A 24,944-nucleotide genomic window follows, 5' to 3' on the forward strand; every position below is an offset into this window, starting at 1 on the left:
GAGAGATGTTCAATTTTTTTTTTAACATCTTTAATGGAGTATAATTGCTTTTCAATGGTGTGTTAGTTTCTGCTTTATAACAAAGTGAATCAGCTATACATATACATATATCACCATATCTCCTCCCTCTTGTGTCTCCCTCCCACCCTCCCTATCCCACCCCTCTAGATGGTCACAAAGCACCGAGCTGATCTCCCTGTGCTATGCGGCTGCTTCCCACTAGCTATCTATTTTACATTTGGTAGTGTATATATGTCCATGCCACTCTCTCACTTCGTCCCAGCTTACCCTTCCCCGTCCCTGTGTCCTCAAGTCCATTCTCTATGTCTGCATCTTTATTCCTGTCCTGCCCCTAGGTTTTTCAGAACCCATCAGGGGATCTTTCCAATAACCTTGGCCAAAGAAAATAAAATACGAAGTCTCATATGGGTCAGTTTCTAAGAAGGTGCTTTTCAATTGTCTAGATAATGTGAAATACATAATATTCACAATTATCTTAAAGGAAGTCAATTGTTTATTTAAAAATGGATTGATATTAAACCAGATGTTAAATTAACATATAAATTATCCAAGATAGATAACTGGCATTTAACATAATAACATTTGTGCCCTTCCATTCCCACCTCCAGCCTGCCGCCACGGATTTTTAAAAATGAGTCTTTTCATTAAAGCAAACGCAGAACTCTCTAACTTATCCCCTCTAAATAAATGCCAACTACCAGTATCTGCGTCGTCTCAACACTTCATCAGAAAACAAGAAACACTGATTTTACTTTCTTAGTAATTCTAATTTTGAGCCACCTTAAAAAGGATCATCAAGTAACTACAACTTACAAAATGTCCTAATAAACAAAGGGATTCAGTTTCATTTCTGTGAATGGCAGCTTTCCTTAACAGAATTCCACTTGTGTAAATAAAAGCTGCCTCCCCACCCGCAGAAGCGCCTAGAACACGTTAAGTTTGTAATTTTCCCACTTTCACAAAGATACACTTAAAATCATTTTTCAAAACCTCTTAGAATATGCATACAAGAGTCTCCATCACCGTGCTAACAGGGTCGTCCCTGCAGGAGGGAAAGGCAAGGACTTTCACTTTCTGCTTTACGCATTTCTGTCATGCATGAATTTTTTTAAAAGTGCACTTTTTTGGTTAAGCAATAAAAGATTCTAGAAGAAGCTTTATAAACATCTGAAATTTATTATTTCAGAGAAAACACTGAAAAAATATTGACTATTTTTCCTGATCTTTTCCACTTTTTGCTCCCTTTATCCACACCCCTAATAAAGCACCTGAACCCAGGGCAGGTATTTGTTTACAAACTTCCTCCTCTGTGCTCCACTGAGTGCCTTCAGGGGACACACCTAGACATTCCCGATGCTGCCCTTCGTCTGCGTGGTCCTGCTCATGGTGAATGCAACTCAACCATCCATCCCTCAAAAAAAGTCAAAACTAGAACTACCATATGATCCAGCAATCCACTTCTGGGTATAGACCCCGAAGAACTGAAAGGAGGGTTTCAAAGAGATATCACCCATGTTCAGAGCAACATTATTCATATTAGCTAAAAGGTGGAAGCAGTCCAAGTGTCTGTCGGGCGATGGATGGATAAACAAAATGTGGTATATACATACCGTGGAATATTATTCAGCCTTACAAGGGAGGTTCTGACATATCCTCAACACGGATGGACATTGAAGACATTATGCTGAGTGAAATAAGCTAGTCAGTCGCAGAACAAGTATTGTATGAGTCCACTCATAGGAGTTTCTTTGAGTAGCTAAATACCTGGAGATAGAAAGTAGGACAGTGGTTGCCAGGGGTCTGGGGGAGGGGGAAATGGGGAATGAGTGTTTAATGGGTGTAGAGTTTCAGTTTGGGAAGATGAAAAAAGTTCCGGAGATGGGTTGAACAACAGTGTCAATGTACACAATGCCATCAAATTGTACACTTAGATATGGTTAACATGGTACATTTTATGTTATATATATTTTACCACAATTAAAAAAATAGCTATACTAATTGTCATAACAAAATAAAACAAACAAAAAAATAGAACCACCCATTTCAGCGGGATGAGTGCCGTGAAAGGAAAAGTACAAGGTGTGACAGGAACATGGGAGGGATAAGGGAGGCACCCAGGAGGAGGCAACGGACCTGAAGGATGGGTAAGAGTTAGGTAGACAAAGGGCCCAAAGGAGGAGAGAGAGGGGACAGAAAGCTCAAGAAAGCAGACAGTAGGCTTCCTCCTTGTATCTCTAGTACTTAACCCACGGCAGTCGCTCAATAACTATTTTCCAAATGAATCCATGAACTCACAACCCCTTGTGACAACAGTGATCCAAATACGAGATAAAAATGTCCTGGGACAAACTGATATTTTCAGAGCCCGGTTACTCTTTTGCTAGGCCTCACATACATCACTGCATTGGTCAGCACACCCGTACTTTAAACCTGGGGCTTCTCGAATCCTGTCCTCTCCGAATACTGATGCTCCACAAGCCAGACCCGGGCGCTTTACCACCACATGAAAGTAATGACAATCCTTGCCAATGTTTAGAAAAATATATCACCTAACAAAAAGAATTTTCTCAGTTTTCAGTTTCACTCCCATGCATTTTCCTTAGACTTTTAGTGTGTGCTTCCATTTGTCAGCTACCTATCAGCCAGATAAAACAAATGAACAAATGGCACAAGAATATTAATGGGGAAAGCAGGAAACAAACAGTGAATCACTCTGAGTGTGACAGTCGGGTTGTCTTGTAGGCAGTGGGCTTACGGCTATAATTTAATAGGGCATCCATACAACACAGTCGTAGTTTTTGCTGGTTAGGGTTGGTGGTGCATATGATGGAATTAGATATATGAGTATTCTGCATAGAGCCAGCAAAGAACATCGTGGTGCCTTGAACAAGTCTGGCCTGAATGACAGGACAACAGTTCCAGATACTCAAGTACAATAAAATTATCTGAAGTTTAAAAAATTCCAGGCTTACAGAAAAACCCTAGTTTCCCTGGTCTGGCTAAAGTGTTTTCGAAATCTCCATTATCTAAACATTTCAGACAATTTTTTAGGGGGACAGCAAAACTTACCTTCTCTAGATTGATTTTTTTTTTTTTTACTATTTTTATTCAGTGGTGATCTTACCTTCAGATGCAACATCCCTTCCCCCTGCTGACTACAGTCTCTGGGGATTAGAAGTGGGTGTCCCACAACCAGTGGCGAGAGGTACAAGGAAGTGAGTCCTGTACTCAATGTTGCATTTCTTCAGTTTTTGCAGAACCCAGGTAGGGTCTCCTAGACTTAAATTCAGAGGTCCTTGAGTTTTCTCCAAGAATTTCAGAAGTTTCTATTTCCATTTATATGAGGTGATATTCTTAAAACATTTTTAATGGAGTATATTTTGGACCAGGCTTCAGGCTGCAATGCCATTTGGTGTCAGTGTCTGCCCTCTTGGAAGCCTCAAGACACCTCAAACTCATGACCTCCCACCCCCCACCTTCTCCAGTGTTCCCCCTCTTTATCCAGTTACATAAGCCAGAAACCTTAGTGTCATCCTTGACACCACCTTCTCCTTTATCTCACTTACCTAAAGCCATTACTAAGTCCTATAGATTATAAAACAAAAAACAAAAAACAAAACAAAAAAAAAACAGTGGGGATTCCCTGGTGGTCCAGTGGGTAAGACTCTGCGCTCCCAATGCAGGGGGCCTGGGGTTTGATCCCTGGTCGGGGAACTAGATCCCACAGGCATGCCCCAACTAAGAGTTCGAATGCCACAACTAAGATCCTAAGCAGGGGGACTTCCTGGCGGCGCAGTGGTTAAGACTCCACACTCCCAGTGCAGGGGGCCTGGGTTCGATCCCTGGTCAGGGAACTAGATCCCACATGCATGCCCCAACTAAGAGTTCGCATGCCACAAAGACCCCAAGCAGCCAATATAAATAAATAAATAAACATAAAAAAAACCCCAGCTTTATTGAGATATGATTCACATACCAAAAAATTCACCCTTTTAAGATGCAGAATTCAATGGTTTTTAGTGTAGTCACAGCATTATGCAACCATCACTACTATCTAACTCCTCTTTTGTCAGCCCCCAAAAGAAACTTATACCCATTAAGCAGTCACTCCCCATTCCCTCTGACCCTTAGCCCCTGGCAACCACTAACCTACTTCCTGTCTCTTGGATTTACCGATTCTGGGCATTTCATATACACAGAATCATACAATATATGATTTTTGTGTGTGTGTGGGGGGGGCTGGATTCTTTCACTTAGCATAATAATTTCAAGGTTCATCCATGTTGTAGCATGTATCAGTACTTCATTCCTTGTCATGGCTGAATAATATTTCATTGTATGGTTAAACCACATTTTGTGTAACCATTATCAGTTGATGGACGTTTGGGTTGTTTCCATTTTTGGCTATTATGAATAGAGCTGTTATGAACAAACATTCACACACAACTTTTTGTGTGGACATATTTTCAACTCGCTTTGCTATATACTTAGGAAGTTCTATGGATCTTACCTACTAAGCAGCTTTTAGAAATGTCTATTTCTCTCTCCATCTCTAAGCTACCAACATCTCTCATGTGAACTAAAGCCTCCTCTTCTTTTCTCCAAGCCTCTTCTCCACTAGCCTAGTAATCCTTTAAAAACAGGAATCTGATCATGCCCCTACTTAAAACGCTTCACCACATCCCTGAGGCCCATGGGGGCCTACCTTAGTCCAATCCAGGGCTCTCTCCTCCCTCATGCTCCACGTTCTCTCTCCCCATGGCCTTGCACAGCAGTTTCCTCGCCTGGAAAGCTTTTCTCCTTTCTTTGCCTGGTTTCCTCACACTCATCCCTTAGAGCTCAGCACACGCATCTCACTCAGGAAAGCCTTTCCTCCCTGCCTAGTCTGGGTTCTCCTGAGCCCAGCACCCCTCCCTCAGCGCGCCTGTCACAGCTCACTTCTCCATCTGTTTCTCTGGTTATCGATTACTGCCGGTCTCCCCCTCAAGAGCGTGTCTGCCTTTGCTCACCACTGTATGCTCAGTGCTAGCACAGTTTCTGGCACATAGAGCCTCTCAATAAATATCTGTAGATACACAGATGAACAGCTGAACACATGATTGAAGGCAGTGGACAGGTCACCCTTACAGGGAGATCACACGAGCCCTCAGTAAGTAAGCACTTGAGGATTGTTAGATAGCAGAATGTGTGATTATCCTGATCAAAAACTTGACATTTTTCATACTGTTTTGTATAATATACTTATGAGGACATTTTTCTGCATTGATATTATTGAAATCAAACTACAAAATCATATTAAATATAGAGCTTATGCCTGTAGCCATAGAGGCTGTGTCTTTCTAGTATTAAACCCAACTCTGGTGATTTCATGTCAGTAAAATAATGTCACTGGTCACATTAAATTAATATTCATTTGTAGCCTTGTTTAGTTTGAAGGTCTGATTTGGGTTTAGGGTTGCATTAAGTACTTAGGTATGAGGATTTATGCCTAGATTTATGTTGAAACATATTTAAGTAACAATACAATGAATTAATTTAAATTAACACTGGGTATCCATGAGAATTTTTTTCTTTTAGAAACAAAGTCGACTACATTACTCATGTTGAGTAACACTGATGTAGGATGGGGATCACGTTGACCTCTTAGGTCCTCTTCAACTATAATATTTTGATTCCAGTCTTATGTTATGTACTAAGAAACTGAGATTCAAGCTATACAGAAGGCATTCAGGAGGGGGTCAAAAGGAGAAAGCAAGGCATCCTTCTACCAGACACTAGACCAGACTAGGTATTTTCACCTGACAAACCTTTCCTAAGCAATAATATTCCTAAAAGCATATAAAATAGAATGAATTATTTACCAGCATCTCAAAAATCTCGGAGGAAGAACTGAAAAACAAAATGTTTTCCAATATTAAATGAAGCAAAGCACCAGAGAGGCTCTGCTAGGCCACCTTTGGTTAAATACAAAAACTCAAATGACTTATGCTTAACACTTATGAAGGCCAAATTAATCAAGCAAATCTCCTGGATCTTACATATTGAATGGCTCTCATCAACTTTAAAGTTAGCTTTTAATATATGACACTTTCCAGGGCTTAGGTAATTGTGGTCCTTTAGCTGTTTCAACCTGAATACACCTGCTGGTCGCTTAACAGGTAAAGAAAGCACAAAGTCCCCAACTTGCTGATTCCTTTTCCTGCCTCTTGTTCCTCTTCATCAATCATGTTCATCTCCCTGCATTAAGACCAGTCTCAAACCTATTTCCTTCGGAGGGCTTTTTAAATCCCCACACCCCATGTTTACTTCTGCACTTTACATAGTCCCCATTAAATTATTTACATGTGTCCAAGGTATGTCATAATTACCCTCTTGCTTCTTGCATTTAATCCCAACAAGACAACAAGTTTGTTGAGAGAGGGAACAAGACTTCTTTTTGTACTCCAGAAGGCCTGGAACTAGGAACTCAAAAAGTGCTCACCAATGGCAAAACCAGAGTATTATCCTGTGGGCCTGTTCCATAACTCCTCAGCTTTTGTTTTCACGTTTAGTGCATTCAGAGACACGGTAAAGCAATGGAAAACCAATCGTTTTTCATCAAGTTAACTACTTTTGAAATGTTCAGGAAAAAAGACATTTAAATTCCAATTCTTTGCTTTTGAATGTCCCCAGGAATTGATTTTTAAAACAATCCTTAATATTAAAAACATTTTAGAAAACAGAAGTTGAAAAGGCTTAGCAACCCACATGATAACAACAAATTGATTTTAGTAGCAGAAATTGAAATACGACACCTGGAACAGCATTTAAACCTGGATGTGTATAAACATCTATATCTTTGTGTCTGAACAAAATCAACTTCAAGCTCATATAAAAATATTCTATCTGAAAAACCTGCACACAACCTAGTTAATGCATATTTTTTTGAACTGAGCATATAATAAGAACAACTTATCATTTTCATATACAAATAAACACACTTCATCTTTTACTACCAAGGTCTGAAAAAACCACAACATTTGAAAAAGAATAAACACAGAATTTCTGCTTAACTTGTGGTGTTAAGAGGTTGGGTATATAATTCTAATATGCTGTTTCCATACAGTCTTCAAGTTCAAATCACAGATCTTTTCCCAATGTAAAGGAAGCAAAACCATTTATAGAGTATTTGTTTAAAAGGTGAACAACTGTTCTTCATTTAGGTACAAGGCAAGCATTTTAGACTGATTTCAATCAGAAATTCTTTGTTTCGCAAATACAATTCCTATGGTTGGTGGTTATACTAGTAATCTAAAAATAAAACAAGTTAGTTCTGGTTTCATTGAATAAATCACCACAAGTACAACTTGCCTCCACAATAAAGGAGCCTCAAATTTTAAAATACTTTCTTTTTCCCAAGGGGAAAAAAATGTAAGTTTCTGAAACAATATATCTATAAATAAGAAGATTAAATAACATGCAGTCTTCAACATGATATAGGCAATAGCTCTGCTACTATAAAAATGCAAACCAAAAGGCAAGAATCTTAAATACCCACATCGTGGGGACACTGCAGTTTATTGATCTGCAGTCAGACCTTTTGGCCAGGTGTTGAAGCAGAAATATAAAATAATGTTACTGCATTCCTCACTGGCAAAAAGAATGCCAAATTAGTTCAAAAAGTCTTTTCTGACGAAAATAATGAATTCCTCCCCTTTCTCTCCAACAAGGAACCTCTTCTAAAGGGGGGAAAAAAAGTCCGCACCATAAAAAAATAAATAATGCAAAACAGATACCTCCGGCCTCTTTGATGCTGCACAGCTTGACATGCCGTTTGCATGAAAATAATTCCCTTCAATTCAGGAAACTCAAGGATCTCGAGGTAATCTTGAACGACTTTCCAATCTGGGATCATGTAATGAGTCACGTCACTAGACAAGAGTTTCCCATCTGAAGCATAATTCAAAACAGAAGAGATTAGACAACGTTTGCAAACTTAGTTTATTATGATTTCAATGTCACGGTGCCCCAGTGTGCAGAACAACTTCCAATCTTAACTACATTGTGTAGTTTTTGTTTTGTTTTGTTTTTTTGCGGTACGTGGGCCCCTCACTGTTGTGGCCTCTCCCGTTGCGGAGCACAGGCTCCGGATGCACAGGCTCAGCGGCCATGGCTCACGGGCCATGGCTCCGTGGCATTTGGGATCTTCCCGGACCGGGGCACGAGCCCATGTCCTCTGCATCGGCAGGCGGACTCTCAACCACTGCGCCACCAGGGAAGCCCCACTGTGTAGTTTTTAAAAGACAAATCTACTTTGGTAGAGGCCCAACATTCAGGTAAATTCAGCACCTTCATTTTTCTGAAGCTGTGATAATAAAAGCTCAACGTGGTTTATGGTGTTGCCAGTAATGTAAAAGATGACGGATTAAAAAAAAAACACACAAAAACAACCAAATCTTCAGCACAACTTAACTATATATTGTTAACCCACTGACCTACACTCACATTCCAATGGGGCTCCCCAAATACACGTTAACCACTTGTTTATGCCCAGCCATTTTAAGTCGGTTGTGTCTCAAGCTTGTGAACGTGTTCAAAAGTCTCCAAGGGCCAAAAAGACTCAATTGACTAGAAAAGATGCTCAGTGCAAGCAGGGGCGGTGGTGGCATTTCCACCTAGCCCGCGTCTCGGAGCTGGTTAGTCAAGCTGTAATTGAAATGTTCACCTGAACCGTAAGCTGAGGATCCCAAATATTCGCTGAAAAGGACCACCACGCTCCTCTCCCACCATAGGGAAGAGAACCAGTAACCATCGTTAAGTCGGCCACCCCAGCAGCCCAGAAATCAAGTGGAGGAAGGTGTAGTGGGCAGCCGACCCAAATCCAATTTCCCCATGACCTTCCTGTACAATGAGGGCCCAGATGATCCACAAATCCTACAGTCAAGAGGGTTCTCCACTGGATGTCTGAGGCCTAGGTGCTGGCAGGGAGCAAAGCAAAGAAATGTACAACGAGGAGCGGCAGAGCGTCAGCTCCGCGTGCCCGGCTCGCACTGCAGGGCCCACAGCTCGGGTCCACCGGATTTCACTGCGGCGAGCCTGGGGGCAGGACGCTCCAGCGCCCACAGGCCCCTCGGAAAGCCCCAAACCGCGCCCTCTGCGCTGCGGGGGCGCCTGCCTCTCGGCCCTTCCGTTTTCCCGGGCAGAGCAGTCGGGAGTCGCTGTGGAGCGACAGCGGAGCCGTGGCGCGGCTCGGAAGCCGCCGGCCCCTCGCGCCCGACCTGCAGCCGGGCCGGAGGTGATGCCTGGAGGCCGGCGGAGGCCCGGGGGCCTCGGACTCGTCAACACCACGGCCTCGCGCTCCGCTTCTGGGACGCGCCCTTCCGCCTCACGGCCGACGCTCTACCCCGGCGCCGCCGCCCTGACGCCCGCCCGGTCTCGGCCCCCGGCGATCCCGCCCGGGCCAACCCGCTCCCGCCGGTCCTCGTCTGCCCACCCTCCCCAGCCTCCAGCCCCTGCCCTGACCGTTGCGGCAGACGGCGGGCTGCGGGCAGAGCGGGCTGTTGCAGGGCACGCTGGGCCGCAGGTAATGCTCCCGCACGATCCGCAGCGTCCGGCCCTGGAAGGTCCTCAGGAGCAGCACCTTCTCCCGCTTCTGCAGCATGCTGGCGGCGCTCCCCGGGCAGAGCTCCGGGCCCCGCGAGGCCGCCCGGAGCAAGCGGCTGGGAAGCGGCGGGCGCAGCGCGGCGCGGGCGGAGGCGAGGCCGAGGCTTCGGGCCCGCCCCCTCGGCCTGGTTTCCGCGGAGCTCCCGGCCGGTGGGACCTCCTGGCGGCGGCCTAAGCGCTCCGGGCTCCGCACCGAAACCGCCGTAACGGCCCACGCCCTGGGGTTGCGAGCAGCAGGAGGCCGGCGGTGTGGGCGCTGCAGCTGGGCCCACAGTCTCCCCCCCAACCCCGCCTCAGTTTCTCCCCTTCCTACAGTTGCCTGGGAGGGGTGGAAACCACGCAAAAGACTTAAGGGAGACAACCATAATACAGGTCTTCCTCCGCTTAACGATGGGGTTACGTCCCGATAAACCCATCTAAGTTGAAAATTTATTTAACACAGCTAACCTACCCAACATCACAGCTTAACCCAGCCTACCTTAAACCTGCTCAGAACACTTACATTGGTCTACAGTTGGGCAGAATCATCTAACACAAAGCCTATTTTATGACAGTGTTGAGTATCTCAAGTAATTTATTGAACACTGAAAGTGTTCAATATTGAAAGTGAAAAACAATGGTTGCAAGCGTATCGGTTGTTTACCCTGTGCTGTCTGGGAGCTGGGACTTGCCCGCCTGCTCAGCATCACGCAAGAGTAACGCTAGACCGGAAAAGATAAAAATTCCAGGTGGGTATCACTTTCACACCGTGGCAAAGTCCAAAAATTGTAAGTGGAACCATGGGAAGTCGGAACCGTCTGTACATGGAAGCTAGTTGAAAGTCTTGCGAAGATTTGGTGCAACTCTGAAGGATTATTGTACTTTGTTTCTACCCTCAGGTTCATATGGGAATGGGGCTGCCTTATTAATATGGATAATTATTAGTGTTTTGTATTAATATAGACAATTATTAGTACGTTCTGTTTGTTGCTCTTGCTATCACTGAAAGAGCTAAAAGAGCCAGCAAATAAGCCAGCACCCCTGCCAGCCCAACATTTTTTCCCCCTTAAAAAGCTGTATTTATTTTTAATTTCTTGTATTTTTAATTCATATAAAAATTCAAACAGTGCAGATAAAATGGAAACTAATCTCTTCCTCTGAGGTAAACATTATCTATTCAACCTCAACATGATGGCGTTTGCAGCCTCTGGCAAAGGAATTTTCCTTTAAATTTGATAGAGACTAACACACAGTCTCTTCTGAGATCATACTCTTGGCTGGATGGAAGCCACTGTTCCGCCAAGCTCTCGACAAAGACTTTTGAGCTGCATCAGGAGCTTTACAAAGAAGTGTCACATTTAATTTCCACAACAAGTCAGTGGAGTCAGGCACTATTATCCCCATTTTACAGACGATGAAACAGGATTACGGAGGTTAAGTGTCCAAGATTACACAATTATTAAATGATGGAATCAATATTCAAGACAGAATCTGGCTGAATCCAAAACAGGCTCTTCACTAATTACCATGCTATTCACAGATGAATAAAATATAGCTCTTGTATCCAAGGAGTTTCTAGTCAACTTGTTGAGCAATAGTTAAGGAAGCTCAACCAGCTGGCTGGGAACATTGGCGCTTCCTGTTATGCTAAAGTGAGCAGAACTAGAGTATCCTGTTTGATCACTTACTCTAGGGGAACATATTAAAAAGTCATGTTCCCTCACTCATTGCATTTTTTAAAATATTTATTTATTTTTGGCTGCGTTGGGTCTTCGTTGCTGCGTGTGGGCTTTCTCTGATTGCGGCGAGAGGGGGCTACTCTTTGTTGCAGTGCATGGGCTTCTCATTGGGTGGCTTCTCGTTGCGGAGCTTGGGCTCTAGGCGCGTGGGCTTCAGTAATTGCAGCACACAGCCTCAGTAGTTGTGGCTTGCAGGCTGTAGAGCGCAGGCTCAGTAGTTGTGGAGCACAGACTTAGTTTCTATGTGGCATGTGGGATCTTCCTGGTCCAGGGATCGAACCCGTGTCCCCTGCACTGGCAGGCAGATTCTTAACCACTGGGCCACCAGGGAACTCCCCTCACTGCATTTTAATGTCAAGTTATCTGCAGTGTGGGACGATATGAGTGAGATCTGAGACAGAATTTCACAAGTTAGGTGAACATTACAGTGCTGGTCCACAGACCAGAGCACTAGGAGGGCCCATAGACAACCAACAGTGCAGGAGGTCAGTTCTAGAGACCCCAGACGACAGACAAGCAACAGGATTTGACCCCTACATAAAAATGCTTCTAACAGCTGCCCATGATTCCCTCCAAACCTCTCCGATTTTCATTTTTCTTTTACTTCTGATTATATGTCCTTAACATCTCTCTTTAGCATTTCGTAACTTTAAACTTTCTCTAAATTGGGACTAATGATCTTTTAAGGTCGAGAGTGTGTCTGGGGCCTGTTGAAAGTTGATGTTATCGGTATTTAAAATAATCCAAGGCCCATCAAGCACTTCTTTTGCTTGCTTGGCAGCAATAATGTACAAAGTATGTTCTCAAAAGCATGCTCCCTTAGTTCTTCCAGCTGATGATCTAAAATGGACAAGAATGCCTTTTTGTTGATTCGTTTGTAGATACAAATATGTTTCTCTATCAGTCAGAATAAACTAGGTTATGCTGCAGTAATATACAACTTCAAAAAGACCAGTGACTTAAAACAAGATGTTACGTGGGTACCTGTAGGATCCATTCTGTATTCTTTCTCCAGGGCCCAGGCTGATGGAGCCAGTCCTCGCTGGAACACTGTTTGCTGTTCATTGGCAGAGGGAAGGGAGCCCTCGAGACAGCCCACAACGGCAATTAAAAGCTCAGTCCAGAAGTGATACATGTTGCTTCTGCCTATTGGCCAGAGTTAGTCACGTGAAAACACATCCAAGGTCGAAAAAGTGTGGGGTGGGGTGCTTGTGTTGCGTAGTGCGGATGCTCCCTCCTGGCTTGAAGGTAGTGCGCTGAGACCCTTCGGTGAGCGGCACTGGTGACTCCTTGTCTGTCCTTAACTCAGACCCCTTAGCCCTAAGTCAGTTGGCTCTACCATCACCTCAGCACTTGTACCTATGACGACTCCAGCTCGGCCCACTCTGGTCTCACCTCTTTTTACAGTGCTGGTCTACATGTGATTTCTTGTGGCAGAGACTGGCTCTCTGTTAACCAAATCCATGTCCTTTTTTCCTCTGGGCACAGGTGAAACACATTTCCCAGCCTCCCTTGCACGTAGATAGGTGTGGCCACAGAATGGAATGGCACCCTTTCCAGGCCTGACCCTTAAAAACCTCCCATGGATATTGCGCTTTCCTGTTCCTGAATGGATGCCAAAGCCCAGGGGATCTTGGAAGCGTGCATGTTAGACAGCACACACACCGACCCCTCGCACCAACTGTGCAGTTCTTCAGGGAACTGTTTATAGTTCCCTGAAGAACTGTGCAGAGCACAGCCCTGCCTTGCCTACCCAGGAGCATCCACAGGGGTCTCTTGCAGGGGAGAAATAAACTTTTCTTATAGCAGCTGTGTTACCCTAAGGAATACACACCCACTTTACAAAGGAGATTAAGGAACTTGCCGAAGACTTGCCCATTTGTTTAAAAACTCCTCACTGGATATTAAAAGTCCTGATGAAACTGCTTCAGGATCCTCCAGCAGTTCTAAATTTCAGTGCCACACTGGGAAGGATGCTTGGTGGCCTGCTTCCTTTGCAGTTTTCCCTTTCCTTGTCAATCCGAGCGCAGATGGACAACCTGGTGCCCAGATAGCATAATGCTGTGACGGCTTGTAGTGCTCTCTTGCTGATAGAAATCCCTGATTGTGGTCTGGTTTACCTGGTGCCTGACTGCAGTCTCCTTCAGGCTGAACACGAGTGTGTTTATGCTGCAGGAGTTTGTAGTGTTTGCCTGCCTTTTTTTCAGAGGCGCCCTGGGAGTGCAGACATCAGCAACCACTGGATTATTATCAAAAGGACTCATCCAACGGTTAGCCCAGAGAGGGTGGGGCATCTTTACAAAGAGCTAAGAGGGCAGGGAGGTTAAGTATATAAAAGGAATTCTGGACAGTGAGCTCCAAGGGCTAGAGGGGATTACTGAAGCAGGCTTTGAAATATTCTGTCTTTATTTATTAACCTGCGTGTTGCAACACATTCCAACAATTCTGAAGGATGCCAAGTAAAAACGGTGAAGTTCTGCTTGCATGCAAAGTCTACTTCTCCCGAGTAATTTACCACTGCTGATATCTGATATGCATCCTAGAACTCTTTAAATATAAGGCAAAGTTGGCAACTTTTTGAAGAGCTTGTCAATCTATGCAGCATCAACTACTTACCGCTAATGTTTCTCAAGCTTTTACTAGGTGCCAGGCCCTGCTCTAAGCACTTTTCCTGTGTTTTCTCATTTAATCCTCAAAACAATGCCTGGACTGTAATACTGTTACCAATTTCATTTTGCAGGCAAGGAGACCAAAGTACAGGAGGACTGAATAATTGCCCCAGGCCACACACTCAAGCAAGACTTGGAACCCAAGCAGTTTGGTTACAGAGTCCAGGCAGTGATGACCCAGCCATGCCACCTTTCAGCTGCTAAACAGCCAGGTACAGAATGGGGTACATTCTTCGTAGCGGACCATTGGATAAACTCAGTTATTTTAGTTTAGGGAATTGGAAACAATGGGTTTCAAATATTGACCCTACTACTTTCCTAACTTCCCTGGGCCTTAGTGATTTCAATTATAAAATACAGCTAGCAAAACAGATGTTGCTGAGTATCAGTATTAACGCGTCAATGACTCTAAAGGGTCATGTAAATGTCTAACATTATCCCATTTAGCTGAAGAATCAGCTTACTTTCATTTGTGCTCCATCTCAGTGGAAGAGTCATTGGAGGACAAACTGCTGCTGAGATTGCTCTGCTACTTGTGTTAGGGATAATTTAATTTCCTATCTGTTAAAGGCTGTTAATCCTTGATTTTCACTTTTCTCAGCAGATACAATGACTCCCTTTTGGCTTTCTAAACACCCTGTGAATCCCCATAATCCACTTTGCAATGATTACTCTAAAATGTTCTGCTTAACTCTTTCTAATTTTTTAAAAGAGAAAATTATTTTGTGCTTACCAATTGTATCTCGCCAAGATTTTTACTGTACTGTTAACGTACCGATAATTTTGCCCTTCTACCACAAAGGGGCGCTGTTTCATTGATTTTTGTTTGCGGGGAGGGTGCTTCAGCTAAAGTACCTTCTGCGCTGGTATCTGAGCTGTTGAAATTTGGCCTTTCATATGTTGCCATTAAAATGCAACCAGTTATTTGAGACAAGAAACAAACCAGCAAATAACCTTAACATTAAACAATACCTTCATCCAAGGAGCTCAAAGATCCAGATGCTCCAAAATTAATTAGAAACTAAGCTTCAATGATTAATACAGAAAAGAAAAAGAAAATCCGTTAAGTCTTGAAGCAGACTAAAAGAAAATTCAGTTATGTGGATAGCCATTTATAATTCAAATATAGAAACGTTACTATCTGTCATTTTAATTTTTTTGTATTGGTGTTATTTGATGAAATTGTTTTCATTCGTCTTGTAGGATTATTATTACCAGTGAAATACCAGTCATGGTGAAGAGTTATTTCATTGGATGAATGTATTACAAGGAGTTTTCCTGTTTATTTTACTATTTTGTTACTGCGTATGTTTGAATTTGGGAAAGTGAATTCCATTTTATATCTTACAATGATAAACTTTGAATTCTAAAACCTAATAATGACGGTAGAAATGTTGTGAAAAAAAATGGACAAGAGAATAAGGAGTACTTAGTAATAATCCTAACCTCTAGGAAATCCTCCAGGTTTTGGATAAATATAAGCAAAGTATTAGATTTTAAACTTTAAATCTAATTACTTAATAGTCAAAAGGCATGTTAAACTACATATTTGTTATCTTGTTCTAAATGAAGAAGAATGAGGGCCAAAAGTTAAAATTACATTATACTTAACTTTCTTTACATTTTAGGCCAGAGCAAGGCCTATATCTGTTCGTATTAGGTTTCTTTTGCTGCATAACGAATTACCATAAACTTAGCAGCTTCAAACACTCATTCATTACCTCAGTTTCTGGAGTCAGAAGCCGGGGCATGGCCGCATTAGGTTCTTGGCTCAGGGTCTCACAAGACAGAAATCAATGTGTCAGCTGGGCTGATTCCCTTCTAAAGCTTGGGGTCTTCTTTCAAGCTCACATAGTTGTTGGCAGAATTCAGTTCCTTGCAGCTGTAGGACCCTGGCCCCTCTTCTCTTGCTGGATATTAGGCAGGGCTCTAAAGATGGGCTGGATGTTAGGAGGCCACCCACAGTTCCTTGCCATGTGGCCTCTCCATGGGCCCTTTCACACTTCAAAATCTCTTTCACCTGGAGAACCCAGTTCCTTTAAGGGCCACTGAGGATAATCTTCTATTTTAAGGTCAACAGATTTGAGAATTTAATTGCATTTGCAGAATCCCTTCACAGCAGCACCTAGATCAGTGTTTAACTGAGTAACCTGGGGAAGGTGTGTGTACACTGGGGCACAGGAATCCTGAGACCATCTTAGAATCCTGCCTACCTTTATTAGTCTGTTCAGGCTGCTATAACAAAATACTACAGACTGGGTAGTCTATAAAAAACGGAAATTTATTTCTCACAGTTCTGGAGTCTGGAAGTTGGAGATCACAGTGGCAACATAGTTGGGTGAGGGTCCTCTTCTGGGTTTCAGATTTCTTATTGAATCCTCATATGGCAGAAAGGGCTAGGGGTCTCTCTGGAGCCTCTTTTGTAAGGCACTAATTCCATTCATGAGGGTTCCACCTCATGACTTAAGCAACTCCCAAAGGCCCCACCTACTAATACTATCACCTTTGGGGGTTAGGATTGCAACATATGAATTTTGGGGGGACACAAACATTCAGACCATAGCACTACCATAATAACGCTTTATAATAAACATTTGAACTCAATAAGTTATATTTAAAATGATAGTATTTATTAAGTATCTGAGAGCAGCATAAATGACTTTAAAAAAAAATGAGAGAACCAAGCCAATAATTCAGAGGCTATATGAAAGTAAATGAATGATAGATAATGCTGCCTTGGTTAGTTCAAGCTAAGGAGGAGAAAACTCCACCAATACAAACCCATATTCTATTAATTTTCAAGTAGCAGTGACTTACGCTGGGCCCAGAATTCACTGAGGAATCATTGCATAGAGTCCAGCCCCTTTTGCTAACACAGGATCAACTTGGAGCGGGCAGTGTGTCTAGGGGATCTGGTGGGTAAGAACCATCTCCTTTTGTTTTACCCCTTAGTTGCTACAGAGGAGTGATGCTGTATCCCCCAGATTAAGATCCTCTCTTAAAATCCCACTGTGACAGGTGATAGGTTGCCTTGGCATTTTTGAATATTCGAATTTTAAATTTAAAATGTCATCATCATCAGAGGCGTCATTCATTGTGTCGCTGACTGCCGTCATCAAACCCAGGAAAGTGGGAGGCTGCCAATATTTGCAGCGCATCTTCCGTGTAGAATTGTGATGGGGTCAGAGCCATGATTAAGGAAACTTCTCTGATTGCAGCGTTTGGGTGGGGAAAAGCAGGAGGGTTTTCTTCTCATTTTTTTCTATTAAATCTGACAATTTAAGAGATATCATTAAAAAATATTCTTCTCCCCAGGAGAGAAAAGACTTGGCTCTTCAATATCTTTCATTGAAACCATAAGGCTCTTGTTATATTCACCATATTAGCCTTCAAGGCCTTGTCTTTTCTGACTTGGAGCACTGAAGGCATTTTGATCCCCTTCCAGTTCTACAAACAACGTTCTTTAATCAGCTTGAGGCATCACTTGATCAGAGAAAAGCACTTCCTCACTCCCTAATGCAAACAGCACCTGCCAATCCCCCATCCAGAAGCAAGAGAGAAGGGCTGTTCTTTGAGCCCGCAGCGCACTGTTGTTTCAAATGTACATTAAACCAAAGAAAATAACCTGAAACCTACAGCCTCATTAATAGATGCAGAGCATAGTGGCATTTAGAGATTTAAAAAAACAAGTCCACGGACCCACATATCCACACAACATATTTGTTTACTTATGGCCAGTGTGAAAAGCCTGATATTGATAGCGTGGTGTTTCATTTCCACTGGCATTAAGTTCATCATCTTAGTGAAAATGTAAAAAGGATAAATAACTAAACGGGAAGTAAAAAGTGTATTGTTAATTGTATTGTTGATTAATACTGAGCAGGCTGTAATAAACCACACATTTTTCTTTCAAACTACTTGTTTTAAGCTTTCTCCAGTTTTAGAAGGGTAGGATATATATATATATATATATATATATATATATATATGAATATATAAAAATATATAAATGTATATATATTTTAAATAATTTGATATGTACATATGATATATAATGTATATATCACATATATATTATATATGTAAAATCAGTTATGATTAGCTGTGTTGTGCTGCAGCAATAAACAACCCTCAAATCTCAGTGAGTTAAAACAACAAAGGTTAATTCTTGTTCACACTATATGTGCCTCCACTCTGGGGTGTCAAATGTTTGTTTGTTTTGGCCACGCCATGAGGCTTGTGGGATCTTAGTTCCCTGACCAGGGATGGAACCCACGTCCTCGGCGGTGAAAGCGTGGAGTCCTAACCACTTGGCCTCCAGGGAATTCCCCGTCCCTCCACTCTGCGTCATCCTTACCAAGAGAGCTAGGCTGATGGAGGCTCCCTTTAGTGCCTCTGCAATTGCTCTGCAGGGGAAGAAGAATGAGACAAATTGTGGACACACTCTTAAAGATTCCAGTTGGAAATGACACTAGTGACTTCTGCTCACATATCACTAGCCAAAGCAAGTCACTTGGTCACACCCAATTCCAAGGGCAGAAGACAGCCAGAGATATTTGGTGAACAGTACTAATATCTCTCTCTTTCTCTCTCTCACACACACACACTCTCTCTCTATATATATATATCTATATATCTATATTTAATGTGTAGATTGAAAAGGGGGGAAATAAGTTCAGTTGTAGCCAAGTGAATAGAGTCAACTTTGATTTATCATTGTAATATTGCTACTAAGTTTAGAATCATTGAAAACAATGACATAGGCTATGTTCATAGAATATACTGCAGTCATTTTGAAGCATAAGGCAGATCTTTATGTACAGACATGCAAATATCCCCCAGAAATATTGAATTTTAGAAAGAGCAAATAGCAGAATACCATGCTATCATTTATTTGAAAAAAGACATATAATTATATTTATGTGCATATGCCTCTGTGTGTGTGTGTCTGTGGGTGTGTGTGTGACATGCATAGGAAAAGGCCTAGAAAGGTTATTACCAAACAGTTACTACTCATGGGGAACAGAGAGGGATTTGTGTGGCATGTAAGAGACTATCACCCTTTTTACTTTGCATAATCCTGTATTGTTTGAATTAATTACATCCATTTATTCATGTATTGTTGTATTATTTTCCTAGGGCTGCCTCAACAAATTACCACAAAATTGACAAAACAGAAATTTACTCTTTCACAGTTCTTGAGACCAGAAGTCTGAAATCTGTCAGGACCGTGCTTCCTCCCAAGGCTCTAGGGGAGAATCTGTTCTTTTCCTCTTCCAGCTGTTGGTGGCTGTTGGCATTCCTTGACTTGTGGCCGCATCACTCCAGTCTCTGCCTCCATGGTCACACTGCTCTCTCCTCTTCTGTGTGTCTCCTCTGTGTGTCTCTTCTAAGCATATTTGTCACTGGACTTAGGAGCTACCTGGATAATCTATCATGGAGGGATAACTAGATTTGGAGCTGGAAACTAGGGCAACGTTGGTGCCATGGGCTAAATTCTCATCTCAAGATCCTTAAGACTCCTTTTCCAAGTAAGGTCATGTTCACAGGTTCCAGAGATTAGGATGTGGACATAATTTTTTAGGGGGAAGTGGAGTGGAGGGCATCATTCAACCCACTACCCTTACGTAATGTGAAAAAAATTGGAAAGGAAAAGATTGAAAAACAGGAAATCACTATTAACAGTGATTACTTCAAGGAGGGAAAAATGTACAGATTTTCTACAGTGAACTTATATAACATTTATAATCAGTAAAAACAAACAAACAAACAAACAAAAACATACAAAATAATAGAGCAATAGTAACAACCAGCACCAAAACATAAAGCAAAACACGGGCAGGTCCTGACTTACACGTACCCTATTAACAAATGACCCTGACACATCAGAAAGGAGTGGGAAGGTCACATCTTCACACTCAGTGATGGGGCCAGGTGTGGGGCTTAGATTTAGACCAGGGACCCTACAGCAGCCTTGGGTTTTAAGAACCCCAGAGACGTTAGCCTTCTCTCATGCAAGGATTGGTACCCAGGAAGAGCCACCCACCTCACCAGAAGAGGGGAAGTACTTTCCTGGCATTGATTTGTAGAAATTAAAATGCTTTTTTTTTTAAATGCTTTTCTCCTCAAAGAAGCAACATTATTAAGTAGAGGTTGCAAGCATGAGCCCAATTTCAGCCCAACGATGTGTCTTATTTCATCTACACTGTGTATAAATCTTTTCACCAACTATTTTCACCTGAGATTTTGGTGTTTTGCTTCTCCTGATCTTCTGCACTGGGCCTGCATTCTCCCGGGGCAGCCACTGCTGGAGCTGGGGAGGGGCTGCACCCTTTAGATGGGACATGCGCAGTGGTCTCCATCATTCCCTGGTCTCCTGACCCAACTCTCCTCATTTACATTGTCCACCTGGCCACTACAGGCATTTGAGTTTGCAAACCCCCGATGAATAGAATGAAAATCATTTTGTGGTACTAAAACACAGTACGTTAAGGGTTAAGTGGGCTTGGGCACACTGTTGCTTCCAGGGAAAAATGCGATCTGAGTTCCAAATAGCCAACAAATGAACTTGAAGCAGACAAACTGTTCATAAATTGGCGACTCCTCTACAGTGATGTTTTATACTCTGTGTAAACAAGCAATGGAAAATGCATACCCATATATGCACGCAGATACCAGAAATTCAATTCCATGGGCGATTTGGGAATGAAGTTTCAAAATTCTGCTGAGGATGATTATGTATGTCTGAGTCTGCATGCAGGTGGGCGTGTGTGTACCCCTGGGGGCCTGGATGTGCTGTCACTCTGCTCAGGCCAGAGCCTGTCCTTGTAACCCCAACTGTAGGGCTTGTTGTGTCATGAGCCAAAATTAACCTCATCATGATTGGGTTAGATCCGGAGGCCTTTATAGAATTTCCTCTCTGGGATCTGTGTTGACTCCTGGCAGGTGTTTCCAGCAAAGCTCTTGAATTTTTAATTTGAGTTGAGCTGTGGAGGTGAAATGAAGTGGGTCATAGGGGGAGTGTTGCCTCATCCAGAGCTGGAGCCTTTTGGGAAGGCAGTCCTTTTCTGTAATTTTCAGAACAGATTGCTGACTTTCAAGACCTTTGTGAGAAGAATGCTCTTAAGGTTTTCCCCTCCTAAGTTGATAAGTATTTAATGAGCACCTACTCTGTTCATAGCAGTTGGTTAAGGTACACCAACAAATTAAGATGTGGGCAGTGCTTGCAGACCAAGGAGCTTTCAACCTGATCAGGCAGTGGAGACACAAAGAGGCAAAACATTAAATAACAGCACAGTGTCATGTGAAACAGATAAGATGCCACAGGTAGTGAGCCGTGAATTGCCACATGGACGTGTATGTGGAAGAGTATTGCCAAATACACTTAGAGACTCTAAGTACACTGTCTATAGTTTCAGGGAAGAGAAATGTCATTTCAGGCCAGGGGATGGCCAGGCAGTGGAGGTGGTGGCTGAACCGAGTGTAAGCAGAGCAGAAGGTAAAACACCAAGCAGACATGTGACAATGGGAGAATGGAAGGTGGCTTTAGCTGAATGACAGGGTACCTAATCCTGGGCTTTGTTGCATAGGCAGTGGGGAGCCCTTGAAAGTTTTTGAGCAGAAGAATGGTATGAGCCAATTCATACATTGGGAGATCAATCTGGACACTATGTCAGGATGGTTTGGAGGAAGAAGAAGGAAATGAGAACAGAAGGAGACTGGGAGGGAAGCTCCTACGGAGGAGAAATGGCTTCAGCTTGGGTAGGTCAGAGGGACGTGAAAAGAAGGGATAGATGGGGGAGAGTCTTAAAGGACTTGGTGGCAGACAGATTGCCATGAACGGGGAGGAGGAGAAGGGGCAGCAACGGCATCAGGGAGGGCTGACTCTCAGTTTGGAGTCGGAAACTAGGACAACGGTGGTGCCACGGGCTAAAAGAGCCATGAGTGGCGGGAGGTCCACTGAGAGATGGCGAGAAGAGCAGGCTGATTTGGGTCCTGCTTTGAGGCCCTCATGGGGCGCCCAGATGGCAATGACCCAGCTCTGGTGCCACATTCTCAACTACCCTGTGGTGTTTTCCATCTGTATGTGTTCATCTCTTAACGCACACTCTGTGTGCTCAACACCAGTAAGTGGATGGGACCTATTGCGGATGTAGAAACTCACTCGGTAGATCTCCACGCCCCCATCGCCTTTCCAGCTGGTGCTCAGTAGTCTCAGAATCAGCAGACCAACCACCATGAATCGTTGCCTGGTTGAGTAAGTATTTGTACCTGAATGATATGAGAGATGTGCAGTGGTTATTCTACTCCGTATCTCCACCTTCGGGAAGGCCCATGCCTCTGAAATTCTACAAGCTCTTTTGATTATGCTTCCAGGGTTCAGCACTCCCCAGTGTCAAAAAACCCTTGCTTACGCTCACTTTATATTATTCACACCGAGCTTTGACCTTGACAATGGCTTTTCTTTTTTCTTTTTCTTTTTTGGCTGGGCGCGAGGCCTGAGGGATCCTAGTTCCCCAACCAGGGATTGAACCTGTGCTCCCCGCAGTGGAAGCGCAGAGTCCCAACCACTGGAGCACCAGGGGATTCCCCGCAATGGAGTTTCAAAGTGCCCCTGCTTTTCAACTAGGCCCCCTTGACGTCTGTGAGCTCATGTGTGTATGGGGGCAGGGGGGAGTAATTCCATTAAAGGAAATTTCAGCAGGGACGTTATTATGTTTTTGCAGAATACTCATTAATTACTGCCATGCCTTCACCAGAATGGGGAAAGCAAAGGAACAGCCACCCTGACTGTTTGGGATTGTGGCTAAATGTAGGGACAAAATCACCAAGCGAAGCCTGTTCCTAAGGGCCGATTGAGGATGCATTGTTAACGGGATTCTGAGTAAACCCGTCCTTATTCCTTTTTATTTTTCCTATTTCTTTGTCCTCTTCAGTTTTCGCCTGTCGGGCATCAAGTCCTTTTTCTCTGCTCTCTGTGCTCCCTCCACTTCAATCCTCGCCCCCCTTCTTTACCCCACAACTGGTCTGCATTGATATTCATTCCAAAAAAATTACCCAGCCCATTCTGCGGTGGAAAGCTGAGACCAGGGACTGGTGCAACTGTTGGAATATATAAACGTGACTCTTTTTCAGGTAGCATCTAAGATGCCAGTCATAGCAGCCTCATTTTAAAAACTATTTATATCCACAAAAGTCTATAATAGCAATTTTATTGTGTACGCCTGTGATTGGGCGCGTGTTTTTCCCCATGCCAGTTTCTTATTATCGTTCAACACTGACTACAGCCTTAAAAGATAATGAAAACAGAAACACTCTTTCTAAAAGGCGATGACTGCTTTCCATGTCCTGTGCTCCCCTGCCTGAAGGGGCCGGTTTAGTGTTTAAACCATCCGGAGCACCTGACTCCCTCAGAACCCAAGTTCACATCCTTGCAGCATTGACTCAGTCTTTTATTCCTCTGCAGAGAATAAATTGAATACCAGGCTATTTACTGTCTTTCAGATGAGCCCTTAAAACCCAAAGGCTCTCTTTGGTTGCTGGGGATGTTGGAGTTTTCCCTGTCCTGCTGTCCTTGCCCTGGGTTCCAGAACCTGGCCTGGTCCCAGATGTCACGCACTCGCCTTTGAAGAAAGACGTTTATTTGGGCCTTTCTTTTCTCAGCTCCTGCTGTTTCTTTGCTTCCATGACATGACCTGCTGCTTTCACCCCTTAGTTTTCCCGTGCATTAAAAAAATCAAGTAACAAAACAGTTTCCCTCAGAGTGAAAGTGCTGCAAATACAAGCTCGTTACCTGTATTCCATTATTATGAATAACTCACCAACTCTCATGCCATGCTTATGATTGACTTGCAATTATGGGTTGTGTTTTTTACAGCGGCTTCTGAATGGTATTCTCCCCTGGTTGTTCCTTAAGCCAAGCCTGGAACCCGTGGGTCACATGAGAAACGGTGGATTATATAGATTCTACCCTATTGTTGTTGTTTTTTTACCCCAAGTCTAGATATTGGATCTGTCATTAGTGATGCAATAATAATACCTTCCATTTGTCGTCTTATGCCTTTTCAAAAGTGCTTTCCACGTTCTTGTGATTGATTCTCATAGAATGTGTTTGACGCAGGCAGTGCAAATATTACGGCCTGAGTTTATAAGGAAACAAAGTGAGGGTAAATGACTTGCTCAAGTTCTTACAGCAAGTCTAAGAGGGACCTGGGATGGAACCAGATTTCATGATTTCAAGGTGTGTGGTTTTCCTACGGCCACTGCATCTATGATGAACTCAAGGCAGTTGCTTTCACATACAAGATTTCATTGGATCCTATGCTGACCTTACAACCAAGGGTGAGCAGGTATTATCCTCATCTTCCAGATCAGGAAGCAGAATCTCAGAGATGTCGAGTTTCCAAGATAATATGGTGATAAATAACAGAGACAGGATTTGACCCCAAGGCTCCAAGGCCACTGCTCCTGGTGACACTTGGCTGGCTGATTAAGGACACCACCAGCTTGGCCAAAAAACTTAGACTCATCCTTGGCTCTTTTTATTTTCTCTTAGCTTATATCTGAGTCATCAGTAAATCTTTCTGATTTTACCTTCAAAATATATTCTAAATCAACCATTTCTCACCACCTCCACTGCTATTATCCTGGTCGAAGCCTTTGCTTTTTCTCACGTGGATTGCTGCAGTAACCACCTAGTTACCGTCCAAAGATGGTCCCCAGTGAATCAGGCCTCCTAGGAGTCATACCCATCTGGTTCTGCAACATTGAATCTCAGCTGGTCTGTGACCCATTTTAATCAACAGAATGTGGAAAGATGTGATTCGGTGCATTTCTGGCATAAGCATTGAGAATGTTTTTGTACTTCTGAGAGCCCTTGAGCCACCTGTAAGAA

At 43.2% G+C, this 24,944-nt stretch overlaps 2 protein-coding genes across 5 annotated transcripts in view; one reads left to right on the forward strand and one right to left on the reverse strand.

Annotated features, from left to right (window-relative positions):
• DIS3L (DIS3 like exosome 3'-5' exoribonuclease) overlaps positions 1-9,765 on the reverse strand; it is a 35,151-nt gene extending 25,386 nt beyond the window's left edge. Inside the window, exons 1-2 of one of the 4 annotated variants that reach the window (XM_030875206.3) lie at positions 9,523-9,765; positions 7,797-7,950 (exon numbers count right to left, since the gene is read on the reverse strand). In XM_030875206.3, coding sequence (XP_030731066.2) covers positions 7,797-7,950; positions 9,523-9,661 — 293 coding nt within the window. In that variant the 5' untranslated portion in view covers positions 9,662-9,765. Of the gene's footprint in view, positions 1-1,631; positions 1,769-7,796; positions 7,951-8,725; positions 9,285-9,522 lie in introns of those variants that run through there. The other 3 variants (XM_030875205.3, XM_030875207.3, XM_030875208.3) reach the window with 3 other exon arrangements.
• Positions 9,766-9,819: 54 nt separating this feature from the next.
• The window catches only part of MEGF11 (multiple EGF like domains 11), a 431,740-nt gene continuing 416,615 nt past the window's right edge, over positions 9,820-24,944 (forward strand). Inside the window, exons 1-2 of the mRNA XM_060294090.2 lie at positions 9,820-10,391; positions 14,122-14,262. Of these exons, the coding sequence (XP_060150073.1) occupies positions 14,223-14,262 (40 nt within the window). The 5' untranslated portion in view covers positions 9,820-10,391; positions 14,122-14,222. The remainder of the gene's footprint in view (positions 10,392-14,121; positions 14,263-24,944) is intronic.

Source organism: Globicephala melas, chromosome 2 (assembly GCF_963455315.2).
Source record: "Globicephala melas chromosome 2, mGloMel1.2, whole genome shotgun sequence".
Taxonomy (NCBI): domain Eukaryota; kingdom Metazoa; phylum Chordata; class Mammalia; order Artiodactyla; family Delphinidae; genus Globicephala; species Globicephala melas.